Raw genomic sequence first — 22,890 nt, 5'->3', positions numbered from 1 at the left:
AGAAAAGAAGTGTTAGCCCTAGGCCAAGTCTCCCATGAGGACTTCTGGTAGAAATGTTCCCAAAGAATGGTACTCTAGACTCAGCTTGAAAAGCGGCAAGTCAGATTTCAGGGCCTGGGGATGTTCCAGTTGGAAGCAGAAATTGATGGAATCTGCTATTTTCTTTGCGGTCTTGTTTATTTATAAGGAAAGATACAAAGTCCTGCTTCTCCAAATGCAGGAGGAACCAGAAACAAAAAGGGGCAGTTTCTTAGCTTACGGCTTGGAGCCTCTTTAGCCAGCACCAGACCCAAAAGCTCTAGGTTTTTCCATGGTCACACTGTGCTCACAAGCTACTGCTTGGCTGGCTTCCTTTTTGCCTGTGCGCCTCTGTGTTCTGTTCTACCCCAAACAATACTCAGCCAAACAAACAATACTCAGCCAAAAAAACCTCAAAAAACTTGTGTGTGGATTCACAACCCTTCCTTTGTCTTGAGGGGTCAGGAGGAGGCAGCGTTTTTTTAATTTAATTCATCCTGACAGTTATGTTACGTTAATTGCAGGGGTACATTCATACCTAGTCTCAAAGAGTTTATGATTGTCACCAGTATCTCTCAGCATAACAGTGGGGTAGTGGATGTCTTTAGCAAAAAAGGCCAGAAACAGTATTTAAAAGGGACATATAAAGCCTATTTCTGTGCTAAATGTGTGTTTAATCCACTTTTCAGTGTATTTTTGAATGTGGTGACTATGGACTGTCAAATGTCCTCGGTGGAGGGATACCAGTAGAAACTCTAGGCCTGGGAGCCATTTGGAACTGCTTGGTGCATTTCTTTCATCTATATCCCTCTTCCGTTCTTTCTTTTCTAATCCAAGATTTCAGATCCTCTTCATTTTGACTCCTAAGCGTAGGTCTTTGTCCTATTTTGGCCTGTCCCACCCCCTTTCTTTTGTGCTGGAAGGCTCTGACTTCCCCAGTGCCCCTCTCTGTTGTCTCCTTTTCCGTTATCCTTTGTATGGTTGAAGGCTTGAGCACACCCTCGCCAGTGCTCTGTCTCTATGCTCTTTTCCTTCTCACACTCCTCAGGTGATTGAAGACAAGATTCGGAACACTGTGTGAATATGCCTATGGCAATAGGCCAGGTAAGTGGATGCCTTATTATGGGATATGTTAGAAGCCTTAAAATCATCCTTACACATAGGGTTTTATCAGTATAAAATTGAGACAGCAAAGGTGGGGTGCATACAGTTGAATCTTTACCTGCGTCAGTGGGCTCTACACACACATTCTCACACTTTTCTTAACAAGTAGCTGGCAGCCTCGGGAAAAGAGGGGGTAGAGTAAGGGGTTGACCATAAATTACATAACATTTTGGGGGGGATTTTTTCAAGATCCACCCACTCCTTGTAACAGTGACACAGCCCCCACAATTAAGGATCCACCTCCTAATACCTTACGTAATTGATGGACAGCTCCTACCCAGCGGGGCCAGGGTAAGGTCCGCAGGCCCGGCCCACCCCGTAGCATGCTAAGGTGGGACGCAGACCAGCTCCACGTGTGGGCTGTGGGGACTACAGCACCCAGCGTGCCCCGCTCTGAGCTAGTGGGACGCAGGTCTCGGGAGCGGTGCAGGCTGGGAGTTGTAGTCCCGGGGAGCCGGGCTGTAATCCCTGTGCGCGGCCGGCAGCGGGAATACGTGGGCGAGAGGCGGGGCGGCCGCATGTGCCCCTGCGGGAGCTGATCCCGGCCCGGCCGCGGCCCGGGGGCGATGCCTCAGGACGGCGAGCTGCCCCCGGCCAAGAGACTGAAGCTGGCGCCGCCTCCCCGCAGAGCCATGCTGCTGGCGCCGCCCGGAGCCAAGCGCCAGCCGCCGGCTCCCAGCGCCGGGGAGACGCAGCGCAGGAGCCTCCCCATCTTCCAGGCACGGGGGCCGCTGCTCAGCCAGCTCCGGAGCCTGGACAGCGCCATCCTCATCGGTGAGCGCGGGCTGGGAGCGACCCCCGCCCTTCTTCGCTCCGCCATGGAGCTCCCTGCACCCCCCACTCTGCCTGCTTCTCAGCTGGGCTTTCCCTACGCCCCGCTGTCTGCCAGGGCGCACTCAGCATCCCATTCCCCTGGCAGGAGCCCTTCGTGCCACCCTCGCCTGCTAGCTCTCATGGGCTAACGAGCCCATGGAATAGCCCTGTTCTCCCACCCCACCCCACCCAGACGGGGCAGCCAGTCCTCTTCCTCCCAGGGCAGACAAGTAACTTATTCCTCCTCTGCCCAGGAGTCTGGTCCCACAGCTATTGCTGAGACATGGGGTTAGTGAAAAGGGATGTGGGTGACTCGGGCTTGGCCCATCCTTGAGCTTTGTATAGCAGAGCAGGACAGTAGTGAGGGCACTAGCCTAGGAATTGAGAGTTCTGGGTTCAATTTCCCAGCTCTGCCACAGCCTTTCTATGTGACCTTGGGCTAATCACTTACTTGCTCTGTGGCTCAGTTTCCCCCTCTGTAAAGATGGAGTAAATAGCACTGTTCAGGCTCATGGGAATGCTTCAAGGATAAATTCACTGGAGATTGAGAGATGCTCGGATACTGTGGTGATATGGGTCATATAAGTACTTTAGATAGATATAATTAAGTATTTACAAAGTTTGTGTGGATTCTTTCTTCAGTTCCAAAAGAAACTGCTCTGTCAAAACAAACATTTTCCTACAATGTTCATAACCCAAACCTTCTCTGCTGGGAAATGAAGCTGATTGTGTCATGGGAATGCTCACAGGCTCCAGTAGGTATGAAGCCCCATTGTACTGGACAGAGTAAAAGACAGTCCTTATCCCAGAGAGTTTACAGTCTTGCACATTTTTCAAATGGAGAACCACATGAATGTATAACATATAATGAAAAGCTTTTTTCTCAAACTGTTTGAGTGTTAATCTAAAGTGCTGTTAGTAATTAGATACAATGTGCCCTTAGTATAGAATCATAGACTTTAAGGTCAGAAGGGACCATTATGATTGTCTAGTCTGACCGCCTGCACAAAGCAGGCCACAGAATCTCACCCACTCACTCCTGTAACAAACCCCTAACTTATGTCTGAGGTACTGAAGTCCTCAAATCATGGTTTAAAGACTTCAAGGTGCGGAGAATCCTCCAGCAAGTGACCTGTGCCCCACGCTGCAGAGGAAGGCGAAAAACTCCAAGGGCCTCTGCCAGTCTGCCCTGGAGGAAAATTCCTTCCCGACCCCAAATATGGCGATCAGATAAACCCTGAGCATGCGGGCAAGACTCACCAGCCAGACACTCAGGAAAGAATTTCAGATCCCACCCCATCTAACATCCCATCACTGGCCACTGGGCATATTTACCACTAAAAGACCAATTAATTGCTAAAAGACCAATTAACTGCCAAAATTAGGCTATCCCACCATACCATCCCCTCCATAAACTTATCAAGCTTAGTCTTGAAGCCAAGTATGTCTTTTGCCCCCACTGCTCCCCTTGGAAAGATGATCCAGAACTTCACTTCTGTGATGGTAAGAAACCTTTGTCTAATTTCAAGTCTAACTTCCGGATGGACAGTTTATAGCCATTTGTTCTTGTGTCCACATTGATATTAAGTTTAAATAATTCCTCTCCCTCCCTGGTATTTATTCCTCTGATATATTTGTAGAGAGCAATCATATCTTCCCTCAGCCTTCTTTTGGTTAGGCTAAACAAGCCAAGCTCTTTGAGTCTCCTTTTATAAGACAGGTTTTCCATTCCTCGGATCATCCTAGTAGCTCCTCTCTGTACCTGTTCCAGTTTGATTTCATCCTTCTTCAACATGGGAGACCAACTGCACACACTATTCCAGATGAGGTCTCATCAGTGCCTTGTATAACAGTACTAACACCTCCTTATCTCTACTGGAAATACCTTGTCTCACCGCGTTAGCTTTTTTCAGTAGTTGGATACAAATTGTTTGTTCATACTATATGGTGTCTGACTTTGAGTTGCACGGTTCTCAGTTAAGACTTGCAGTGACTTAATTGTATAGGGAAAGCCAAGAAGTTTACTGCTGCTTTCTATCCCTCTCTAGAGAGTAATTATTATAATGCACGGGTGGCCAACCTGTGGCTCCGCTCTTCAGAAGTTAATATGCGGCTCCTTGTATAGGCACCGACTCTGGGGCTGGAGTATAGGCGCCAACTTTCCAATGTGCCAGTGAGGTGCTCACTGTTCACCCCTTGGCTATTCCACAGGCCCTGCTCCCACTCCACCCCTTCCCGCCCCCTCTTCTGAGCGTGCAGTGCCCTCGCTCCTCCCCACTCCCTCCCAGAGCCTCCTGCACACCATGAAACAGCTGATCGGGAGGTGTGGGGAGGGAGCGGGAGGTGCTGATGAGCAGGGCTGTCGGTGGGAGGCGGTGGGAGCGCGGTATGTGGGAGGGGAGTTGATGGGGGGCTGCTGACGTATTACCGTGGCTTTCTGGCAATATACATTTGTAAATTCTGGCTCCTTCTCAGGCTGGCCACCCCTGTTATTATGGTTCACAGTCAAGCTGGAAGGGCATATTGGGTGGACAGGGGTCTGTCCTAGGTCTGGTTCTATTCAGTATCTTCATAAATGGTTTGGATAGTGGCACAGAGATGGTACTTATAAAGTTTGTGGGCAATACCAAGCTGGAAGGGATTGCAAGTGCTTTGGATCACAGGATTAGAATTCAAAATGATGTTGACAAACTGGAAAGAGAAATGCGAAGTACCACACTTGGGAATAACCAACTGCACAAATACACAATGGGTAATACCGTTGCACAAAAAACAAACAAACAACAACAACAAAAAAAACCCCAAACATCATTCTGGGATGTATTAGCAGGAGTGTTGATAAGAAGCAATTCTTATTCACTACTCCGTACTGATAAGGCCTCAACTGGAGCAGTGTGTCCAGTTCTGTTCACCATACTTAGGGAAGGATATGGACAGACTGGAGAAAGTCCAGAGAAGAGCAACAAAAATGATTAAAGGTCTAGAAAAAGTGACCCATGAAGGAAGATTAAAAAAACTGGGTTTGTTCAGTCTGGGGAAGAGAAGACTGAGAGGGGATCTAATAAGCCTTTAAGGATGTAAAGGGTTGTTATATAGAGGAGAGTAATAAATTGTTCTCCTTAACCACTGAGGACTAGACAAGAAATATTAGGTTTAAATTCATCCAGGTAGATCTTTAATTAGATATGAGGAAAAACTTCATAACTGTAAAGGTAGTTAAACACTGGAACAAATTACCTAGGGAGGTTGTGGAATCTGTCATTGGAGGTTTTTAAGAACGAGTTAAACAAACAACTGTCAGGGTGGTAGATAATACTTAATCCTACCTCAGTGCAAAGAACTGACCTGGGTGGCCTCATGAGGTTCCTTGCAGTCCTGCATTTCTATGATCCTATAGTTCCTTCCCTCTCCCCCCGGCCAAAAAAATCCAAAAATGGAAAAACCCTCTGTTCCTTGGGAAAAGCACCTTCTTAACTGAATTTTCAGAAGTGTTCACTAACGATTCCTCTGTTTTTATGAGCCCAGCTTGAGACACCTTATGTGTGACTTTTAGGAGCTGAAGAGTCGCAGATCCCATTGACTCCAGCTGGAAACCTAGGGGCTCAGCACTTGTTAAAATTAGGCATGAAGTGCCTCAAATTTCACACATGCAATCAGCAAACACTTCAAAAAAATGTTGACCACAATAATTTTCTAGTCAAGGAACGCACAGTACTTTTCACATTTCCCTTCTATAGTTGTACGGTTTGCATTATCACGTGCTAAATATGTTTTCCAATATGCCACTTGAAGGTTCTGCAGCGGAGGAGTGCGGCAAATAGTTCCTCCCTCTGCACCAGTCTGCAGCTGGGCGACTTACATTTGGCTTTCTGCTTCCCATCTGTCTAGGAATCGCAATTGTATCACACAATAATGGAACTGACAGTTCCAGCTGTGAATAGTCACCCATGGCAAATTGTGGAAGCTCTGTTGCCTGGAACTTTTAAGACTAAACTGCACAAAACACTAAGAAGCCTACTGTAGGAGCCAGTCCTGCAGTGGCAGGGAGGCAAAGTGGATGACTGAATGGGTCTCATCTATCTCTTGCTCCCAAGATTTTATGGGAGCATAACTTCAAAAGCTTTGAAACCCAGGCCACACACTAGTGCCATATATGCTGAAAAGAAACCACTTATCTGAGCCTCATGAGCCAGCTCCATGCTCCAGCAGGGGTTTCCTAGGAAGGTGCAATCCATCCAGGGGTCTGAGTGCGGCAGGTTGCTGTGATGCTGGAGGAAATTAAAAAGGAAGAATCGTAGGCTTTGTGCTGTGCTGAATGTTCTAAGGAGTGCTTCTGTAGCATACAGAACTCTGCTTCTATTTACTTGTGGTTTGCCTTTAAAATTCTGTGCCAGGGACCAACCATGGGGAATGAGATGGGCGTTATCAAGTAAAGTGCTGTATCTAGTGGTTAGAGCTGGGGTACTTGGGTGCTGTTCCCATAGGCTAAATCACCCTAATTCCTTCTTCCTCAGCTTTCCCATTGGCAAAATGGGAACAACACCTACCTCTTGGAGGGATGAGACTTAATTAACAAATGTTTGCAAAATGGCTTGAGAGCCTCTCATTAGAGATGCTACAGAAATAACAGCTGTTTGTTCATTTGTTGCTCTATAGGGGAAACAGGCTCAGGGAAGACGACTCAGATCCCACAGTACCTCTATGAAGCAGGAATCGGCCGCCAAGGCATCATTGCGGTGACCCAGCCTCGCAGAGTGGCTGCTATATCCTTAGCTACTAGAGTCTCGGATGAGAAGAAAACAGAGCTGGGAAAACTGGTATGTGAGGTGGTCTCAAATAAAGCGGTTGAGACGCACGGTGGTGTTGGGTAGGTGAGGACAGCAGGTGGTCAGAGCAGTTCTATGGATCCTAGAACCACAAGGGATAAAGTGCTGTCTACATTTAATAGTATACAAGAATAAAAACACTCTCTTCCATCCAGCCCAGTGGCTGAGCCCCGCTTGGCTTTTCTCTCACCATGTGGGGGCCAGCTGTGTTGCTTTTATTTAAAAAAATGCTGGCTAATGAATAAAAATTAGTGTACCTGCTTATGGGCTTAACAGACTGAATTCAAATTGTTAGTCAACGTGCATCACTTATCCACATCTCCCTATAATTTCAGTCAACGCTTGTACTTGCAGTCACAATTAAATTCTCTTAGTAGCTCCTGAAGCTGAGCATGTGAACTGTGGGCAGTGTTTGATCTTCACTCTACTTCAATTTTTTATATGTATGAATGCTAACAAATTGTGATCCAGTTCACTGGCTTCTGGGAAAGGGGGTTATATCATCTGTGTTTGTTGTATTTTACAGTGAATTCTTCAGGTTTTCTCAGGAATGAACTTCCTCTGTCAGTGCCAGATAGTGATTATGCTAAGATTTTGGCAGCTCTCTTTGGGGTAGGTTAGAATCTTGGGACCTGTGACCCACAGAATGAAAATATATGCAGCCTCCTTAAATTGCACTTTCCGTTCTAACTGGATATGGGTGAAGGGATGGCTGTAAGGATAGTCTTGATGCTTTGGGATCCTTTAATGTGAATCACAGCTGCTATAAATGTACGTGATTTGGTGTCTGTGCCTTGTCCTGCATGACTGTTTCCTTAGGTCGGCTACACGGTACGCTTTGAAGATTTCACCTCCGAAGAGACGCGAATCAAGTTCCTAACGGATGGGATGCTTCTCCGCGAAGCCATTGGCGATCCCCTGCTGCACAAATACAGTGTCGTCATTCTAGACGAAGCTCATGAGAGGACAATACACACAGACGTGCTCTTTGGGGTAGTGAAAGCGGCGCTAAAGAAACGGAAGGATTTGGGCAAATTCCCACTCAAAGTGAGTGCAGATTCCCCATCTGGCCCCCAAGCGGAATGCAATATGCTGATGGAGAGTGGGGGTTCTCCACCTGTAAGGGCAGTTCTACACTGAAATGGTTAGCTTGAGTTAGATACACTCCAGTTAGTGCGTTAGAGAGAGCCTAGCTCCAGTCACTTCAGAAGAACACTGGAGTGACGCAGAGTGATTTGGTTAGCAGCAGAGTGGATTTGCCGCTGATGTGTTCTAATTCCAGCTTTTACATCCTCCCTGCCTTACTAGCTGCAGCTTCAAGAGCATCCTCACCAGCTAATTTAAAGCACCACTTAACGCGAGCTAGAGATTTTTTTGTGTGTGGACAGGAGTTGAGTTTGGTGTAACACACAAGCTAACTATGTTATGAAGACCCCACCCTAAGGGCGGGGTCCTCGTCATGTTTGACTTTTTTAGCTTGAACGCATTCCCCTTGAAAGCCATCTCTTAAGTCTGAATGTTCTAACCGGGCATAGTTGTTTTTAGTAAACGTCTGGAACCCTTTAAGCTCGCTTCTCCACTCCTTCTGTAGCGTATGGGGTGATGTGTATAACACATGTTGGGGTGTCACACAGTGGGAGTGGATGGCTGTAGACTTGAGGGCCCGGAAGAAAAAAAATTAGCTCTCTTCTGCACTAAGTGCCTTTCTTACCCTTTGGTGGTTTGGGTGTTCATCGTAGCAGTCTAAGGAGGCTGGGTTTTGTAGGCCTTTTGGCAAATGTCTCATGCTTGAGTCCCATTGATAGCACCTGCCTTGCTCCTATTTTGTAGGTGGTGATCATGTCAGCTACTATGGATGTAGACCAGTTCTCTCAGTACTTCAACGGAGCCCCAGTTCTCTATCTAGAAGGTCGGCAACATCCAATCCAGATCTTTTACACCAAACAGCCTCAGAGTGATTACCTCCAAGCAGCACTGGTGTCGGTCTTCCAAATCCATCAGGTACCTCGGGCGTGTTGGGAGCATGCATTGCTCCTGCGTTGCTGCAGTTGAATATTTCATCTGTTATCGTTCTGCCTGTTCAGATTCAAGTGGTAGTTACAAGCATTGAGGATTCTTTTAGTGTCATCCCTGAAGTCTGAATGAGCTATATTAATGTGAGACTTTGGCTAGATTCATGATCTCAAATATCCCATGGCCTGAAATTGCACCTTGTATCATTAGTAGAACTCAAAGATTGTTCTGTATGCCATTCTATTCTCATCTTTAGCTTTCATACTTCAGTGTGGGCCAGCTGGCCCTATAATCTTTTAAAATCTACTTCTCGGGTAGATGATGCTGATGGTGTGACTGAGTTAGATGAGGACTCCCATTATTGGAAAATATTGCACTCCAGAGAATAATTTATTTGCACCCCATTACTTACAGAATTGTAGAATCCACAAAGAGCACCAAAATGAAAAAATGCCAGTCTTCGATTATCATTGAGATCGCCTCCCTGATGTAGTTGTTAAGAGAAACTATAGAGAAAATGGAAATCTAATGAATTAAAAGCTCATCAATATTTTATGACTAGCACTAAGTGTTTTAACGAGAAACTGCCAGATGGTTAGTCTTGGGTTTTTGAAAGAGGTGCCTGCGGTTCTCATCTTTGGAAATATATCCAGCTTGTCTCCTCTCCACTGGAGCACACAGTGACATGGTGCTTTCGGAGCTGTATGTATACAGTGGCTTTTAAGGGGAGTGACTGGTGGAAAGCTGTTAAATAAACCATTAATAGCCTGCATCTACCGCTGTTAAAATACTTACGGTTGCTGTGCTTGTAGGAATTGAACTCTAGTCTGGAGGTGAAAGGAGACTGCTAAGCAAAGTATGCAGCCTAGCTTTCCTAACTGTTCTTCTCGAGTTTTTCATGTGATTACTGGCCAGCTGTACTGCTACTGGGAGGCAGACTAGCTTGTTCATTCGGGTGCACTGGAAAGTTGTTGAACAAAGCAGAAACATCAGTTTCTCTAGGGTTTTTTTTCTTCTACATCTTGGTGGTCTTACAAAGTGCTGAGCCCCCTTCCGTCTCAGTGAATGCAGTGGGAGCCGGGGGTGCTCAGCACCTCGCTCTGTATGCACACGTTCAGCTTTGCTCCCCAGCTGCTCCATCTCTTCTGTTGTTGGTAGGAGAGCTCAGAAGATTTGCTGCCACTGATAACTGCTGTTTTATTTCTGCTGGAGTCTTCTTTCCCCCCCCCAGCTTACACTCGTTTCTAATTTCCCAACCCCCAAGGAAGCACCTTCTTCTCAGGACATCCTGGTGTTCCTAACTGGTCAGGAAGAGATCGAAGCGATGACCAAAACCTGCCGAGACATCGCCAAGCACCTTCCCGATGGCTGCCCCCAGATGGTGGTGATGCCCCTCTATGCTTCGCTGCCATACACACAGCAGCTCCGAGTCTTTCAGGCTGCACCCAAGGTAAGCCAGGCTCAGGGACACCTGGGGGAGCTGATGCATCCACATCACTGTCCATTTCTCTGCACAGGAAGGCTGTACGTCTCGTGGGTTAAAAACAATCCTCATTTATGACCATGGCTGACTACTGCCTGGAGACAAGAGGGTACATGTTTTCATTGTGATATGTGGGGTGTCACCTCTGAGTCTCTCCTCAACATTAGCCCCAATGTGGGAATAATTGCCCTGGATACAGAAAAGATAGCGGAATGAGGGCCCAAGGGCTTGGTAAATGAGATGCAGAGCCTTTGGAACGTGCTCTGTAAGGATCCTTGTGGACTAAGAGCCTTGTCACAGAAAGCACCATTCCAGCTGGCCAGCCTCACTGGGCAGTTTCCAGGTCATACTGAAATTCCAAGAAGACTAACCTCCAGGGTATAGCAGACTTGGTAGCACTGTGTGTATGTGTGCAAAGAGGAACTTACATTGCTTCAGCCTGTGTTGTTCCTAGCCAGTGGATAAATAAGAACTCATGCCTTCAGGGATCCTAATCTCATGCCTTTGACCGGAAGCAAAAGGGTTTAAAGGCTACACTGCAAACAGCTCTTTGGGGGTCTTGGATTTGATTTGACTAATTGTTTTCGATTGCAAAGTTCCTTTCTTTTAGAAATCTGCCCAGTGGCTAGAGTTTTAAGGTAGCCATAGACACTGGTCACACTGACACAATAAAGTGTAACAAGTCAAAGCACACCAATAAGGATGTGTGAATCTTGGGACACTGAGGTGGGAAAGTGGGAGCTGGGACTCCTGCAAGTGTGGCCTACTGGATACAGTCCTGGACTGGCACTTGGGAGAGCCTGAGTTCTATTCCTGGCTCTGCCGCTGGCTTGCTGGGTGGTGATGGGCAAATTCACCGCTGCCTCAGTTTCCCCATCTGTCAAATGGGGGTAATGATACTGACCTCCTTCGTAAAACTCTCTGAGATGTACTGCTGCAAAGTGTTGGGTAAGAGCTAGGTGATATTCTTTTGTTTGCTCTTCCTCCTAGGGCTATCGCAAAGTGATCCTTTCAACCAACATTGCGGAAACCTCCATCACTATTGCGGGAATAAAATACGTTGTGGACACAGGCATGGTTAAAGCAAAGAAGTTCAGCCCTGGTGAGGAGTTGAGATGAGTGATATGGAAATAATTTTTAATTCTCGATATGTATGTGGAGGCACTAAACCCTGATAGCAGCTGATTTAAAACACCCCTCTGCCCCAGTCTTTAACACGTCGTGTTCCAGGCGTGTTTTGTTTGTGTGTGTTTTCTTCCTGTCAACTGAATGTGCTTTCTTCCCCAGTGCTCATCTGATCCTGGGATAGGGTGTATACAGGGAGAGTCAGCTAAGTGTGGAATTCCACTGGGCCTCCTGGGGTATGTCTACACTATAATTAAAAACCCTGTGGCTGGCCCCTGCCAGCTGACTTAGGCTGCGGGGCTGTTTATTGCAGTGTAGTTGTCTGGGCAAAGTAGAAGGGTCCCAGAGTTCAGGCTGCAGTCTGCGCCAGAACATCTACACCCTAAATAGCCTCTCAGCCCGAGTCAGTTGGTATGGGCCAGGCGTGGGTGTCTATGTGCAGTGTAAAAATACCCCTGGAGCTGTGAAATGCCACCAAGTGGGTGCAGCACCATGTAGGTGTCTTCAGGTCTTGTATGCTAAGCAAGAACAGGCCTGTTTAGTGTTTGGATGGGAGATTACCTTTAAGTGGTGTTGTTTCAGTAGGTGATGCTCTTTCTTCCCCCAGGATCAGCACTCAGCCACTGTGCGAATTGGCAGTAGCTGTGTTTCCAAAGCCCCGCATATGTGAATATTCACTAGTGTGGACTCTTTTCCTTTCCCAGAGAGTGGCCTGGAGGTGTTGGCTGTGCAGCGGGTGTCAAAGGCCCAGGCATGGCAGCGTACAGGGCGAGCGGGACGAGAGGACAGTGGGATCTGTTACCGGCTCTACACGGAGGATGAGTTCGAGAAGTTTGATAAAATGACGATACCTGAGATACAGAGGTGAGAACAGAATCCACTTCCCCGAACACATAGCCTTGCCCTGCCTTAGCCAGACCCTGCTACGTAGCCAGAAGGGGTCAGAGCTCAGGCTTTGGCACCGTCTCCACCAGCAGCCCTGTTGCCAGGAGGAAGGTGTCAGAAACAAGAACATGGTATTTTATTCCACCTCCTCCATCAGTCCGGACTTGTAGCTTTTTCTCCCCATCCCTTTTGTACTGTCCCATCTCATGTGACATAACTGGCAGCAGGCCGATGAGGCTACAAGGGACAGCTGAAGCGACTGGTTTACCCACTATTTCCACTACACGCATCCGCTCATGTTCCAATACGTCTGTTAGTCTACAATGTGCCACAGGACTCTTTGCTGGTTTACCCATTGTGTCCTTGCTCAGCCCTCAGGGATGGGGGCTCAGAATCCAAGAAGTTCTGCGCCAAATACCATCAGCTGTTCTGGGGAGATTCCAACTTCCAATGTCACCTTGGTTGTTGCCCTTTGATCTCTGCCCTTTGTATTATACTGCTTTCCCTTATTATGCTTCTCCGCCATTCCTGACCAAAATGAGTGTATGAAAGCTCCCTCTGCTGCTGTTGCTGCTCTTTCCTCCCCTCTGCTGTGTGGCTGGAAGAAGCAGCCACTCTGCAGGAGTGCTGAAGCCAGGGGAGCGCAGAGGCCACTCTGGGGCTGGTCTTCCTCAGCGTGCGGGATTTCAGAGGTGCCAGTCTGGCAGGTCTGCCTGAATTGCCTCAACAGAGACAGGTGGTTGAGGTTGTTCTTAATTTTTTTTTCTCTCCCTTTGCAGGTGTAACCTGGCCAGTGTGATGCTACAGCTCCTGGCTCTGAGAATTCCCAACGTTCTCACCTTCGACTTTATGTCCAAGCCATCCCCAGGTAAGTGGGTGTGAAGGCAGTGTTGGTAACAGGTCACTGAGAATTTGTCTGAATATAAATGTTTTGGCTGAACTGATAGTGGAGAGCTGGGGGAGCCTGTATCATAAGGAGTGTAACACTTCCTGGACTGTTGCCACCTCTCCCGATGGGTCTAGCTGAGAAGTGAACTCATTGAAATCTTCTGCCGTCTGGGGGGACTGGATTCCCTTAAGTGCTCACTGACTGTGGCCAGTGTTGCGAAACAGGCCCACTGGTGGCAGGAGCTGGGGAATACAACTTCTAGCATGGGATAAAAGTAGGCTGGAGGTGCAAAGAATCTGAAGAAATCTTGGTGGGAAGCTTCTAGAGAAGGAGAGCAGCCTGCAGGGGTCCTGACAGGACTGCTGCCAAAGGCTTGGCAACCTTACCTTTGCTTCTATTTAAAATATAATTTGTGAGTGTTGGGTCAGTGGAACGTGCCTGGTGGACAGCTCTGGAGGCTCGAGCAGTTTCATGATAATAGGCACAGCAGTGCCATGTCATTGTCCTTCACTCTGACCCAGAGACACTGCCTCTGATAGTGCCGGGGGGAGTCCTCCTAACCTCTGCTGATATTGCCAACAATGAAGCCAACTGGCTGTACCATTCTGTCTTGATAGATGCCATCCAGGCAGCCATTGAGCAACTGGATCTGCTGGGGGCTGTGGACCGGAAGGAAGATCAGGTTACTCTGACCCCACTGGGAAGGAAGATGGCAGCATTTCCTCTGGAACCCAAATTCTCTAAAGTACAAATGATAGGCAACAAGCTTTTTATTTTTAGCTCGATATATTTTTCCATAGTTATCAGTCTCTTATTCTCAAGCTCCTTTAAACGACTTCCTTTTGATTTGCTAATGAGTTAAGAGATTTGTTATGACTGAATTTCCTACATTTACCTTCTGATTCCGTGTAAGATTTCCACATATGGTGGAATGACAAGGTACCTTCCATACAGGTGCTGTTACCGTGATACATTCATAACAATACACTTGTTACTCCTGGGGGAATTCTGCGTCACTGCACATGCGCAGACTTTATATCCCCCACAGATTTCTTTGCTTCCCCGCAGGAAAATGACTTTCTGACGGGGAAGCAAAGGGAAGCCACAAGAACGGTCATGTAACCCTCCCCAGCAGCATCTTTCAGGTGCCCAGGGCAGCTGGCAGAGAGGTAAATCACTGTGGGGCAGGAGGCGGGACTGGGGAAGACCTGGCTGGTGGCTCCTACCCTGTGCCGGTTTCAGCTGGGCTAGAGAGGATGGGACTTCCTCTTCCCATGTACAGCATCCAGACCCACCCTAAGATTTCTCCCCTGGCTGTAGGAAGGTCTGCAAACTGTCCTCCCCGCCCACCACTTCTTGCACCCAGCGCTCCTCAGCTGCAGGGGGAGGGATTCCTGTTCAGGGAGCTGCTCCCTCATCCCCCAGCCCCAGTGCATCCAGACTCCCTCATAACCAGACCCTCCCGCAGCCTCACCCCCCTGCACCCAGAACCCCCCTGATGAGCCCCAGAGTGATCTCCCACCTCTGTGCCGGCAGTGGCCTCTGCTTCCCAGTGCCAAGCTGGAACTTCCACATTTATTTGACAAATACAATTTTCAGAATTTTGCAGAATTTTTAATTTTTTGGCATAGAATGCCCTCAGGATTAACGTGAGGAGAATGAATGCCTGATTGGGCTCTGCTTACCAGCAGCTCCTATTAATATCCATAAGTATTGCTGCTATTCAGTAGATGTGGAACTTGGCCTTGAGTAGCTGTAGCCTCGCATGTGCTGAAAATCCTAGTAGATTAGAGAGGCACAGTTTTCCTTTACAGAAACTGTACTGGTTTGTCCCTGTCATATCCTGCTCATCTAGTGGGTGCTTTATAACCCTGTTTACTTTGGCCATTTCCTCTGGTATTGAAGTCAGGCTCACTGGTTTGGTATTTACCTTGCGCCTCTAATTGATAGGTAGGACATTAATTGATTTTAATTAGGCACGTTAAGAGTTGAAACCAAAGTTTCCAAAAGAGCTGACTTTTGTCTTTCTTACAATTTTCATATGAATGAGTGGTGTTATGTTGAAACTTCCTTAAAATGATCAGCTCTCCCCAATAGTGTGCATGTATGTGTATATCTGTGTGCCTAAATAGCAAGTGTGTGTAATTCAAGGTTTGTGAGTAGTTTAGCACATTCAAATGAGGACAACTTATAAGAATAGTGATAGTTATTATTGCCAGTGCCTCCGTGATACTACATTGACATGAGGATGGACAAGCTATGTCCCCTCATACGTATCTTCCCTCTGTCTTCTATGATTTTAAGAATAAACCAGAGTTCCCCTCTCTTTTATATCTGAGCCTATGGAGCCAGGAGTTAGTTTAACACAGAGAAGGTATCTTTTAAAGTTTGCATTACCCACCAAGATTACTGTGCTGTCGAAATCTGCCAGCTTTCTAGTGATGAAATCCATGAAAGCAGCTCTTGCTCTGTGCCTTGCAGACTATCCTCATGTCCCCGAAGTTCCACTGCATGGAGGAGATCCTGACCATCGTGTCCCTGCTTTCGGTGGACAGCATCCTCTACAACCCCCCATCCCGGCGGGATGAAGTGCAGTCTGTCCGGAAGAAATTCATTTCCAGTGAGGGGGATCACCTCACCCTGCTCAACATATACAGAGCCTTTAAAAATGTCAGCGGCAATAAGGTAGGTGGGGATGGAGCCTCTGGACAATAACTCGTCCGCTGGGGATCTGACCTCTCTCCATATACCTGCACTTTGCTTTGCATTTGAGTGCTTCCTAATCAATATATTTATCCTCACTATGCTTCTGTGAGATGGAGAAGGGCTAACCTCATTTTACAGGCTGAATAAGTGACTTAATTAAGGTCACACAGGAACTCTGCAGCAGAGCTGGGAACCGAACCCTTCTTTCGAGTCCCAGGTGAGCACCTTAACCTCAAGGTCATCATTCCTGCTTGTATTGTTCCAGGTGGGTGGGATTGTGTTTCAGCTGACCACCAGGAAAAGCCTGGCAATGCTCTTCATCATTTCGGAACTCTTTACAAAGAGATTGGGCCTTTCTGCAAGTTTTGTAGATGGGATTTGGATTTAATCCACAAATCAAACTCTCCAGTCTGATTTCTAAATATGTAGAGTAGCATCCTGGGCTTCCTAGCGTGCTTTTCCTCCTCAGGGCTCACAGTGTGATTTACAAACTTGGTGCTTCTAGGAATCACTTTCACCATCTCTGGGGAGGAAGCGCAGAAGCTGTTTCATGTCACATGGCAAACCCACCAAACAGTTTAGGACAGTGGGTGAGGAATACTGTGTTTAATTGGAACTGTAGGAGGGAATTTAGGTAGATTGAGTCTAACTGTCCATATTGCGAATCTGGCCAGAAGGGTAGCAGCTCTCTTTTGAATGGGTATGTGATTTAGGGACTCTGTTTTACATCTGATCCAAAGACAATGTCCCTAACATCCTTGATAAAGAAGTGAATTGTTCTGGCTTCCACTTGCTCTGCTGCAGGAATGGTGCAGAGAGAACTTTGTGAACAACAGGAACATGATGCTGGTGTTGGATGTCAGAGCTCAGCTCAGGGACATTTGCCTAAAGGTAACTAGTTGCTGTAAAACTCTTCCATTGTCTTGTTGTTTTTCCTCCCCTGTACCCCCGAATGACTTCCTTGCACCAGATCCTAGTAGAGGGAAACACTGTGCCTTCAGTTCCTGGTTTGAATATGGTTGGACTAAAACTAAGTCCTGTAACGGGCAGCTTGGACCCATGTCTGGGCAAGCATCCCACAAACTCATAATAGTGGCAGTTGTCCTTGAACTGGAATTCCCATTCCTTTTGAGCTTTTGGTCGTACCATATTTGCTCACAGTTATTGGAAGGGATGCCAGAAAGCGATAAGTGATGTAGGCTTTTGTGTTGCGCTAGAAGCCACCTGATTCCAATCTCACTCCCACTGTGGTATGACTGTGTGGTGATTGTGAGACTTTTCCAGGCTTGTTTTATGAGACTTGATGTTAGTTGAGTGTCTGATCTTGAGCTGCAGGGCACCAAACACAAGGGATTGCCATCTCTCTCTCTCTCGTTACTAACCAGCTATCATTACCGATTGAGTCCTCCCGATCGGATACGGGGAATATCCGCCGCTGCCTGGCTCACAGCCTCTTTATGAACACTGCAGAGTTGCAACCGGATGGCACCTATGCCACCGTAGACTCCCACCAGCTGGTGGCAATTCATCCTTCCTCGGTCCTCTTCCACTGCAAACCAGCCTGCGTAATGTACAACGAGCTGCTTCACACCAATAAGTGCTACATGAGGGACCTGTGTGTAGTGGATGCAGATTGGCTGTATGATGCTGCCCCCGACTACTTCCGCCGGAAGCTAAGAGCAGCCAAGAACTGACCCACCGTTGGTGCCACCAAGCTAACTGTGGGGGATTCCTAGGGTCATGGGATAAGATTTTTGTAACGAATGTACAGGAACAATAGAGCTTTGCCTTGCCAATCTGATAGGACTGTACAGGAAATGGCTTCTCTGCAAGAGCCATACCTCATGCACTGTTGCTGCACTGGCTTAGAACAATCATCTTTTATGACAGTTAATAGATAAGAGGGAAATATTATACATGTATATAGTATATTTGTGAATATATATATATATTTGGGGGTGGGGGGTGACGGTCTTGGATTTCAGTTTTTAAAACAGAAGTATAATGGGGTTGTGTGTGAAGAAATGAGTCCCAAGGGGACTCTTCTGAGCAGACCTAGTATTTTTTGACAATTGTCCTTGTATCCCTCGCAGGTTTTATCGGCAAAAAGTTTTAAATCTTTATGTATAATTATATTAACAGGACAAAAATAACTTTTTTAAATGTATATTTTTCGGAGGGAGGTGCTAATGTATTTTACCTCATCAGACATCTTTCTGCCTGATGTCACTTTCACCACCTTGTTTGACCCATCTGAAAGCCAGTAAAGAGTTATCTGAATTGACCGCTCTTCATCACCTGTGCCTGTTTGTTAGACTAACCTTGCGAGGCTGATAGAGGTGAAGTCCCATTAAGAGAGGATGATCAGTTAACCCATGTCATCTGCTAGCAGAGAGACTGCTAGGCATCTTTCAAATGCTTTGTTAGTTTCTCATTGCTGCATCACCAGCCCAGCTGTGTCTTTTTAAACAAAATTTGTCTCCATCATCCAGTTGGTTTTCATGTAGCTGTGTAGCGAACTGGGTGCCATGCAAGTAAAATGGTTCCAGGGTTTCCCCTGTATGGCCACACCAAAGTGCCAGTATTCCTATGGAACGCTGGCTCTTCACCACAGAAGTCGATGTCAGCACTGAAGAGGTTAGTTCTTCTAGGCTCGTAGAAGGCCAGTCTCTGAACTTTGTGTACACAGTTTTTCTTGCATATGGATGCAGAATCTGAAGTCAGTTGCAAAGCCAAACTAGGGAAAGCAGTGGATTGGCACTTGGTCCTCCTAAGTCTATGTTTATCTGTAGCGCTCTGTTGTTCACAGCAGTGATCTGTGGCTCTGGCTTCGAGAGCTAGTGCTGAAAATCATTGTCTCTCAAGCAAGAGAAATTGTACATTGCCTGATAGTGGTGATCGCCTGATATTAATACGTAACGTGCACACATGCTGCAGCAATAAGGGAATGCTGGGCTCACCACCACCACCGAGTTAAATCTAAGGAAAGGATCAGCCACTGCAGAGCTCTTATAGGTAATATGTATTGTTAAAGAAGTTGGCTAACGTTTCCCCAATGAGTTGGATGCTTCTGTTAATTGGCAACTAGCTATCATCTGTGACATCTAAGTTTTGCTTGGGCAGGTGTGGCTAGTTATATTTTTCTAGCAATTTACAGCCATGTAATCCATAGAAGAATCATAAAAGTGCAGATGGTAAAACAGATATTTACAACTGAGATGCGAAAGAAGTTAAGTATAAAGATCGCAGGCTCTTTACATGGCAGACAGTCTAACGAATTAGCAAAAACTGTTATCTTCCATACTTGCTTTTTAGGATTCCCACAAAGCACAGATCTTTAAAGAAATATCCGCCTCTTACTTAGAAATCCAATCAGACTGTTGAGTTTGGCAGTGGTCTATATTGCATCCCCTCTCTGCAAATGCCACTTGACTTTATAACCAGCTGTCTTCTGAGTACAGTCTTTCCCTCTGCTTTGCTATTGAGACACATTATTATTATTCCTCAGTATGTGTATGAGGAGTGGAATTTGGACTGTTAACCTCTGTATTTTGCCCTCTGAAATTTTTGTGCCAGTCTTTGCCTGAAGAGATTTTCTTTGTCATGGCAGCCAAAGGTTTCAAAGCAGAAGCAAAGACTGTTCCAGACTAACCCAGAACTCTGGCAGCAAAGAAATTGCCCTCCACCATGCCTGTCTCCCCCCACCCCACACACACACCTTTGTTCATCCTTCCTTCTTGGCCAGGTTAAAACTTCCAAGTTCACTGCTTGGAGATAGCAGATCACTGTAAGTCTTATCCTTTGCTATAGCTCATCAGGTTATTTTGTGGCAAACTTCCCAGGAAAAAAAAAATATGAAGATGTAATTTGGAGTCAGACTTCCTTCAAAAGCTCTTTAACCATCAGATATTTATTTCCCCCATTACATTTTACACCAGTATTTTTCTGCCTTTCTTGATTATTTTTGTCCTTCATTAGACATTTGTAGCGTGGCAACATGGGCTAGGAATGCTACACCTGTCTTCAGCATTTGGGGCTTCATCCAGCATCTAGTGGTCAGATTCTTCTCTGAAGGAAAATGCAATAAGAACCAATCTTATTTTTTAATCCTGTGTTTTATACAGGGACTAAGGCAGGTTCAGCCAGTCTAACTGCTTGATTGTCCAAATATTACTTGCCCAGTAATGTCTTGAATGAGTGGAATGGACTGTTCTATTATGTCTGAATGAGGATGCAGAAAAATTGTAAGAAGTTTTTAAATTCTATCCTATGAGTACGTCTAAAATAACTTCTCTGGGAGAGGCAACTTCTAGTTTCAGCAGAAATCTCTTTGCACAGTTTGAGTTGTTCAGTTTTAGGATGAGATAAATTAAAGCAGATTAGATTTCTAAAAGGGGAAGATGGGAAACTTTTATTAATTATTGTGATTTGTTAACATGAGCTGCTCTGGGATATCCCAGTTTGACTAAAATGGTGTTTAGTCCGCTCTTGTATTTTTCAAACATTGGTTTTATTTTTTCAAAAAAAAGTTTTAATGGTGCTGCTCCGGGATAGAATCATATTGGAACACCAATTATCCTTATGAACAGATAAACTGCTGACTTCACTGTGTGATCTGCAGGGAGAAGTTATGCTTTCTATCTTGGATTTTTTTTCCTGGTCAAATGCTTCACAATTACACAGTATGTTGCAATATGCCTTCTTGACAGGCTACTATTATTCTGACTACCTTAGTCCTCATCCACTGAAATCTATGACAAATACTTCTCTTTAAAACCTGAATTACACTCTTCAATATCTGCAAATCACAGATTCCTAAAAGCAGCATTAGTATAAATGGGTGCACTCCAGTTACACAGTATGCCTAGAATATCTTCCCTTCTGCTTCCAGGAATAGTGAAGTGTATCAATCTATTTCCAGACAGGGTGACACTGAATTTGTACAGAGATCTAGAGGAAATGTATAAATGTATCCCTTAGTTGTACCTCTCACTGTATACTTGCTGGTAAGAAACACGCTGAGGGGCTGGGGGCAAACTTGCCTCCTTTCTGAGTATGACCAGCTGCAATTCTGGATGGCATTTCAACAGTATGTTGCTACTTTGGTTGTTATAACTCATACAAACTGCAGGGAATTATTAAAAGACTGTATATCATTATTCCTGTGTTTATACAAAAACTCTGCATCTATAGGGGAAAGCAGAAGAAAAGCACACTTTGTTTGGACAGCCTATTAACAATATGTATGGGGATTGGGTGTGGGGAGGGGAGATCCATTCAGAAGCAACTAATTTGTACATTTGACTTTCCCATAATAAAGAGATGGCTAAACTCCAAGTTCAAGAAGTGGTTGTCTTATGTTCTATACATAGCTCAGGCTTTGAAGTGAGGAAGCTAAGTGGCTATTAAAAGTACCTCATAGTATGTTTAGGTACAATTTCTAATTTTACATAGTGATTTTCTTTTTTGTACTTTTGATTCTTGTAACAGGATGTTTTATTCTAAGCATAGCTTTGCTGTCATGACCTAAAGTCCTTTTGTGCATGTGTTTTCCTGGAGTCTTTTTTTGAGAGCTGGTCACTAGAGAGTAACATCACTAACTCATACAAAAGGTCAGCACGTTATGGCAGGGTGCATGTCCCCGGTCAGTCCTTCTTTTAAAATTAATATCAGTATATTAGTATAGGTTATTTTGACTGTTAATTCTATTTTCAAATACATTTAAGGGGACTAGTAAAAATGAATGAAAAGCTGAATGCTGTTATCTTATAAAGGGTGGGAGAGAGAATATTGAGATAAAGTTTAATACATTTACAATACTTTTATTTTTAGCCCATGAGTTTTCAGGGCCGTGCACAATTTTCATTGGCCTCTATACAATTATTAAATTAGATTTCTATAAGCCTTAAAAAATCAGTGTTCAGGGAAAAATTGTAAATACTGATGTCTTTAACTTGGACTCATTATCCTACTCCCGGTTGCAGGGTTTTGTTTTTTTTTCTTTTAGCTTCTTGGTTCACAAAAATAGTGTGATTCTGCATATCTGCAGAAAGAAAAATATGGAAATCTGAAGAGTGAGAAATTAGCAGCTGGTCCCTTGATGCAATGTCATGATTGACACAGGAGAAAAGAAAAATGTTATATGGCAGAGGTGGCCTCCAACTATACTCTAGCAGAAGAGCTGGCTTCTATTGCCAGCTCTGCAACTGATGTGGGCAAGTAACTGCCCCTCGCTAGGCCCCCAGCAGTGCTGCGACACGCTGTGTGGGCACAGCCTGGGGGCAGAGCCAGAGCTATCTGTTCAGTATCTCTGCCTTAAAGGCTTCTGGTAGTTGAGCAGCCACTGAAAATTACGACTCTTTAATGTGCCTCAAGCTGGACACCCAACCTCACTACCCACAGTTGAAGATCTTGCCCACAAGCTGGAGCTCCCCGAACCCCACCCCTGTGCGAGGCGCTGTGCAAATGGAGCCAAGAGTCCCTGCCCCAGGGGCCATTTAAAAGCACCTGGGGAGTTGGCCCATGTTCTACCTATTGAGTATTTATTTCCGCCTTAAAGGCTTCAGGACGCCCAGCTGCGTCCTAGGGTTACTAGCTTTGGTTGGATGTATTCCTGGAGGTTTCATCACATGACATAATCTTTAATTCCTGGAGCCTCCAGAACAATCCTGGAGGGCTGGCAACCCTACTGCGTCCATGCAGCACCACAAGCCCAGGAAAGCAGTAGACATATTATAATCCCATCCCCTTGTCTCCCTTTTGGCCTTTGCTCCCACAGGGGGTAGCCACGGAGCTTGGTTCCCACCGCCAATGTACTGCGGGGGTGTGAAGGCTGAGCCATAGGAATTTTTCTTTCACCGAAAAGCCAACACCCAATTTCAGCAGAAAGCAAGTGTGCTGCAGCTGAGAGTAACCATAGCCCACAGTTTTCAAAAGTGACTAGTTATTGTGGATGCCAACTTGAGACA

General features: G+C 45.9%; 1 protein-coding gene across 2 annotated transcripts; it reads left to right on the top strand.

The window, feature by feature from the left end:
- The first annotated feature begins 1,070 nt into the window (after positions 1–1,070).
- Positions 1,071–21,259, top strand: DHX33 (DEAH-box helicase 33). Of its 2 annotated transcripts, none has more exons than XM_050929415.1 (12): positions 1,071–1,122; positions 6,652–6,812; positions 7,641–7,868; positions 8,652–8,822; positions 10,099–10,284; positions 11,308–11,419; positions 12,147–12,306; positions 13,107–13,195; positions 13,834–13,961; positions 15,698–15,901; positions 16,727–16,813; positions 17,308–21,259. In XM_050929415.1, the coding sequence occupies exons 3-12, from the start codon at positions 7,710–7,712 to the stop codon at positions 17,614–17,616; spliced, it is 1,605 nt and encodes a 534-aa protein (XP_050785372.1). In that variant the 5' UTR covers positions 1,071–1,122; positions 6,652–6,812; positions 7,641–7,709; the 3' UTR covers positions 17,617–21,259. The 2 variants fall into 2 exon arrangements, with proteins under 2 accessions (XP_050785372.1, XP_050785371.1); XM_050929414.1 differs by lacking the exon at positions 1,071–1,122 and adding an exon at positions 1,749–1,956.
- Positions 21,260–22,890: the final 1,631 nt, after the last annotated feature.

This window comes from Gopherus flavomarginatus, chromosome 19 (genome assembly GCF_025201925.1).
Source record: "Gopherus flavomarginatus isolate rGopFla2 chromosome 19, rGopFla2.mat.asm, whole genome shotgun sequence".
Taxonomy (NCBI): Eukaryota; Metazoa; Chordata; order Testudines; family Testudinidae; genus Gopherus; species Gopherus flavomarginatus.
The sequence above is the reverse complement of the archived record's forward strand: the minus strand, read 5'-3'. Positions and strand labels throughout refer to the sequence as shown.

Excerpts from the sequence above, each read along its gene's own strand:
- DHX33 (XM_050929414.1), top strand. The coding sequence starts at position 1,749 with ATGCCTCAGGACGGCGAGCTGCCCCCGGCCAAGAGACTGAAGCTGGCG. Across the intron at positions 11,420-12,146 it reads AGCAAAGAAGTTCAGCCCTG|AGAGTGGCCTGGAGGTGTTG; the intron begins GTGAGGAGTTGA and ends TTCCTTTCCCAG. Across the intron at positions 15,902-16,726 it reads AAAATGTCAGCGGCAATAAG|GAATGGTGCAGAGAGAACTT; the intron begins GTAGGTGGGGAT and ends GCTCTGCTGCAG.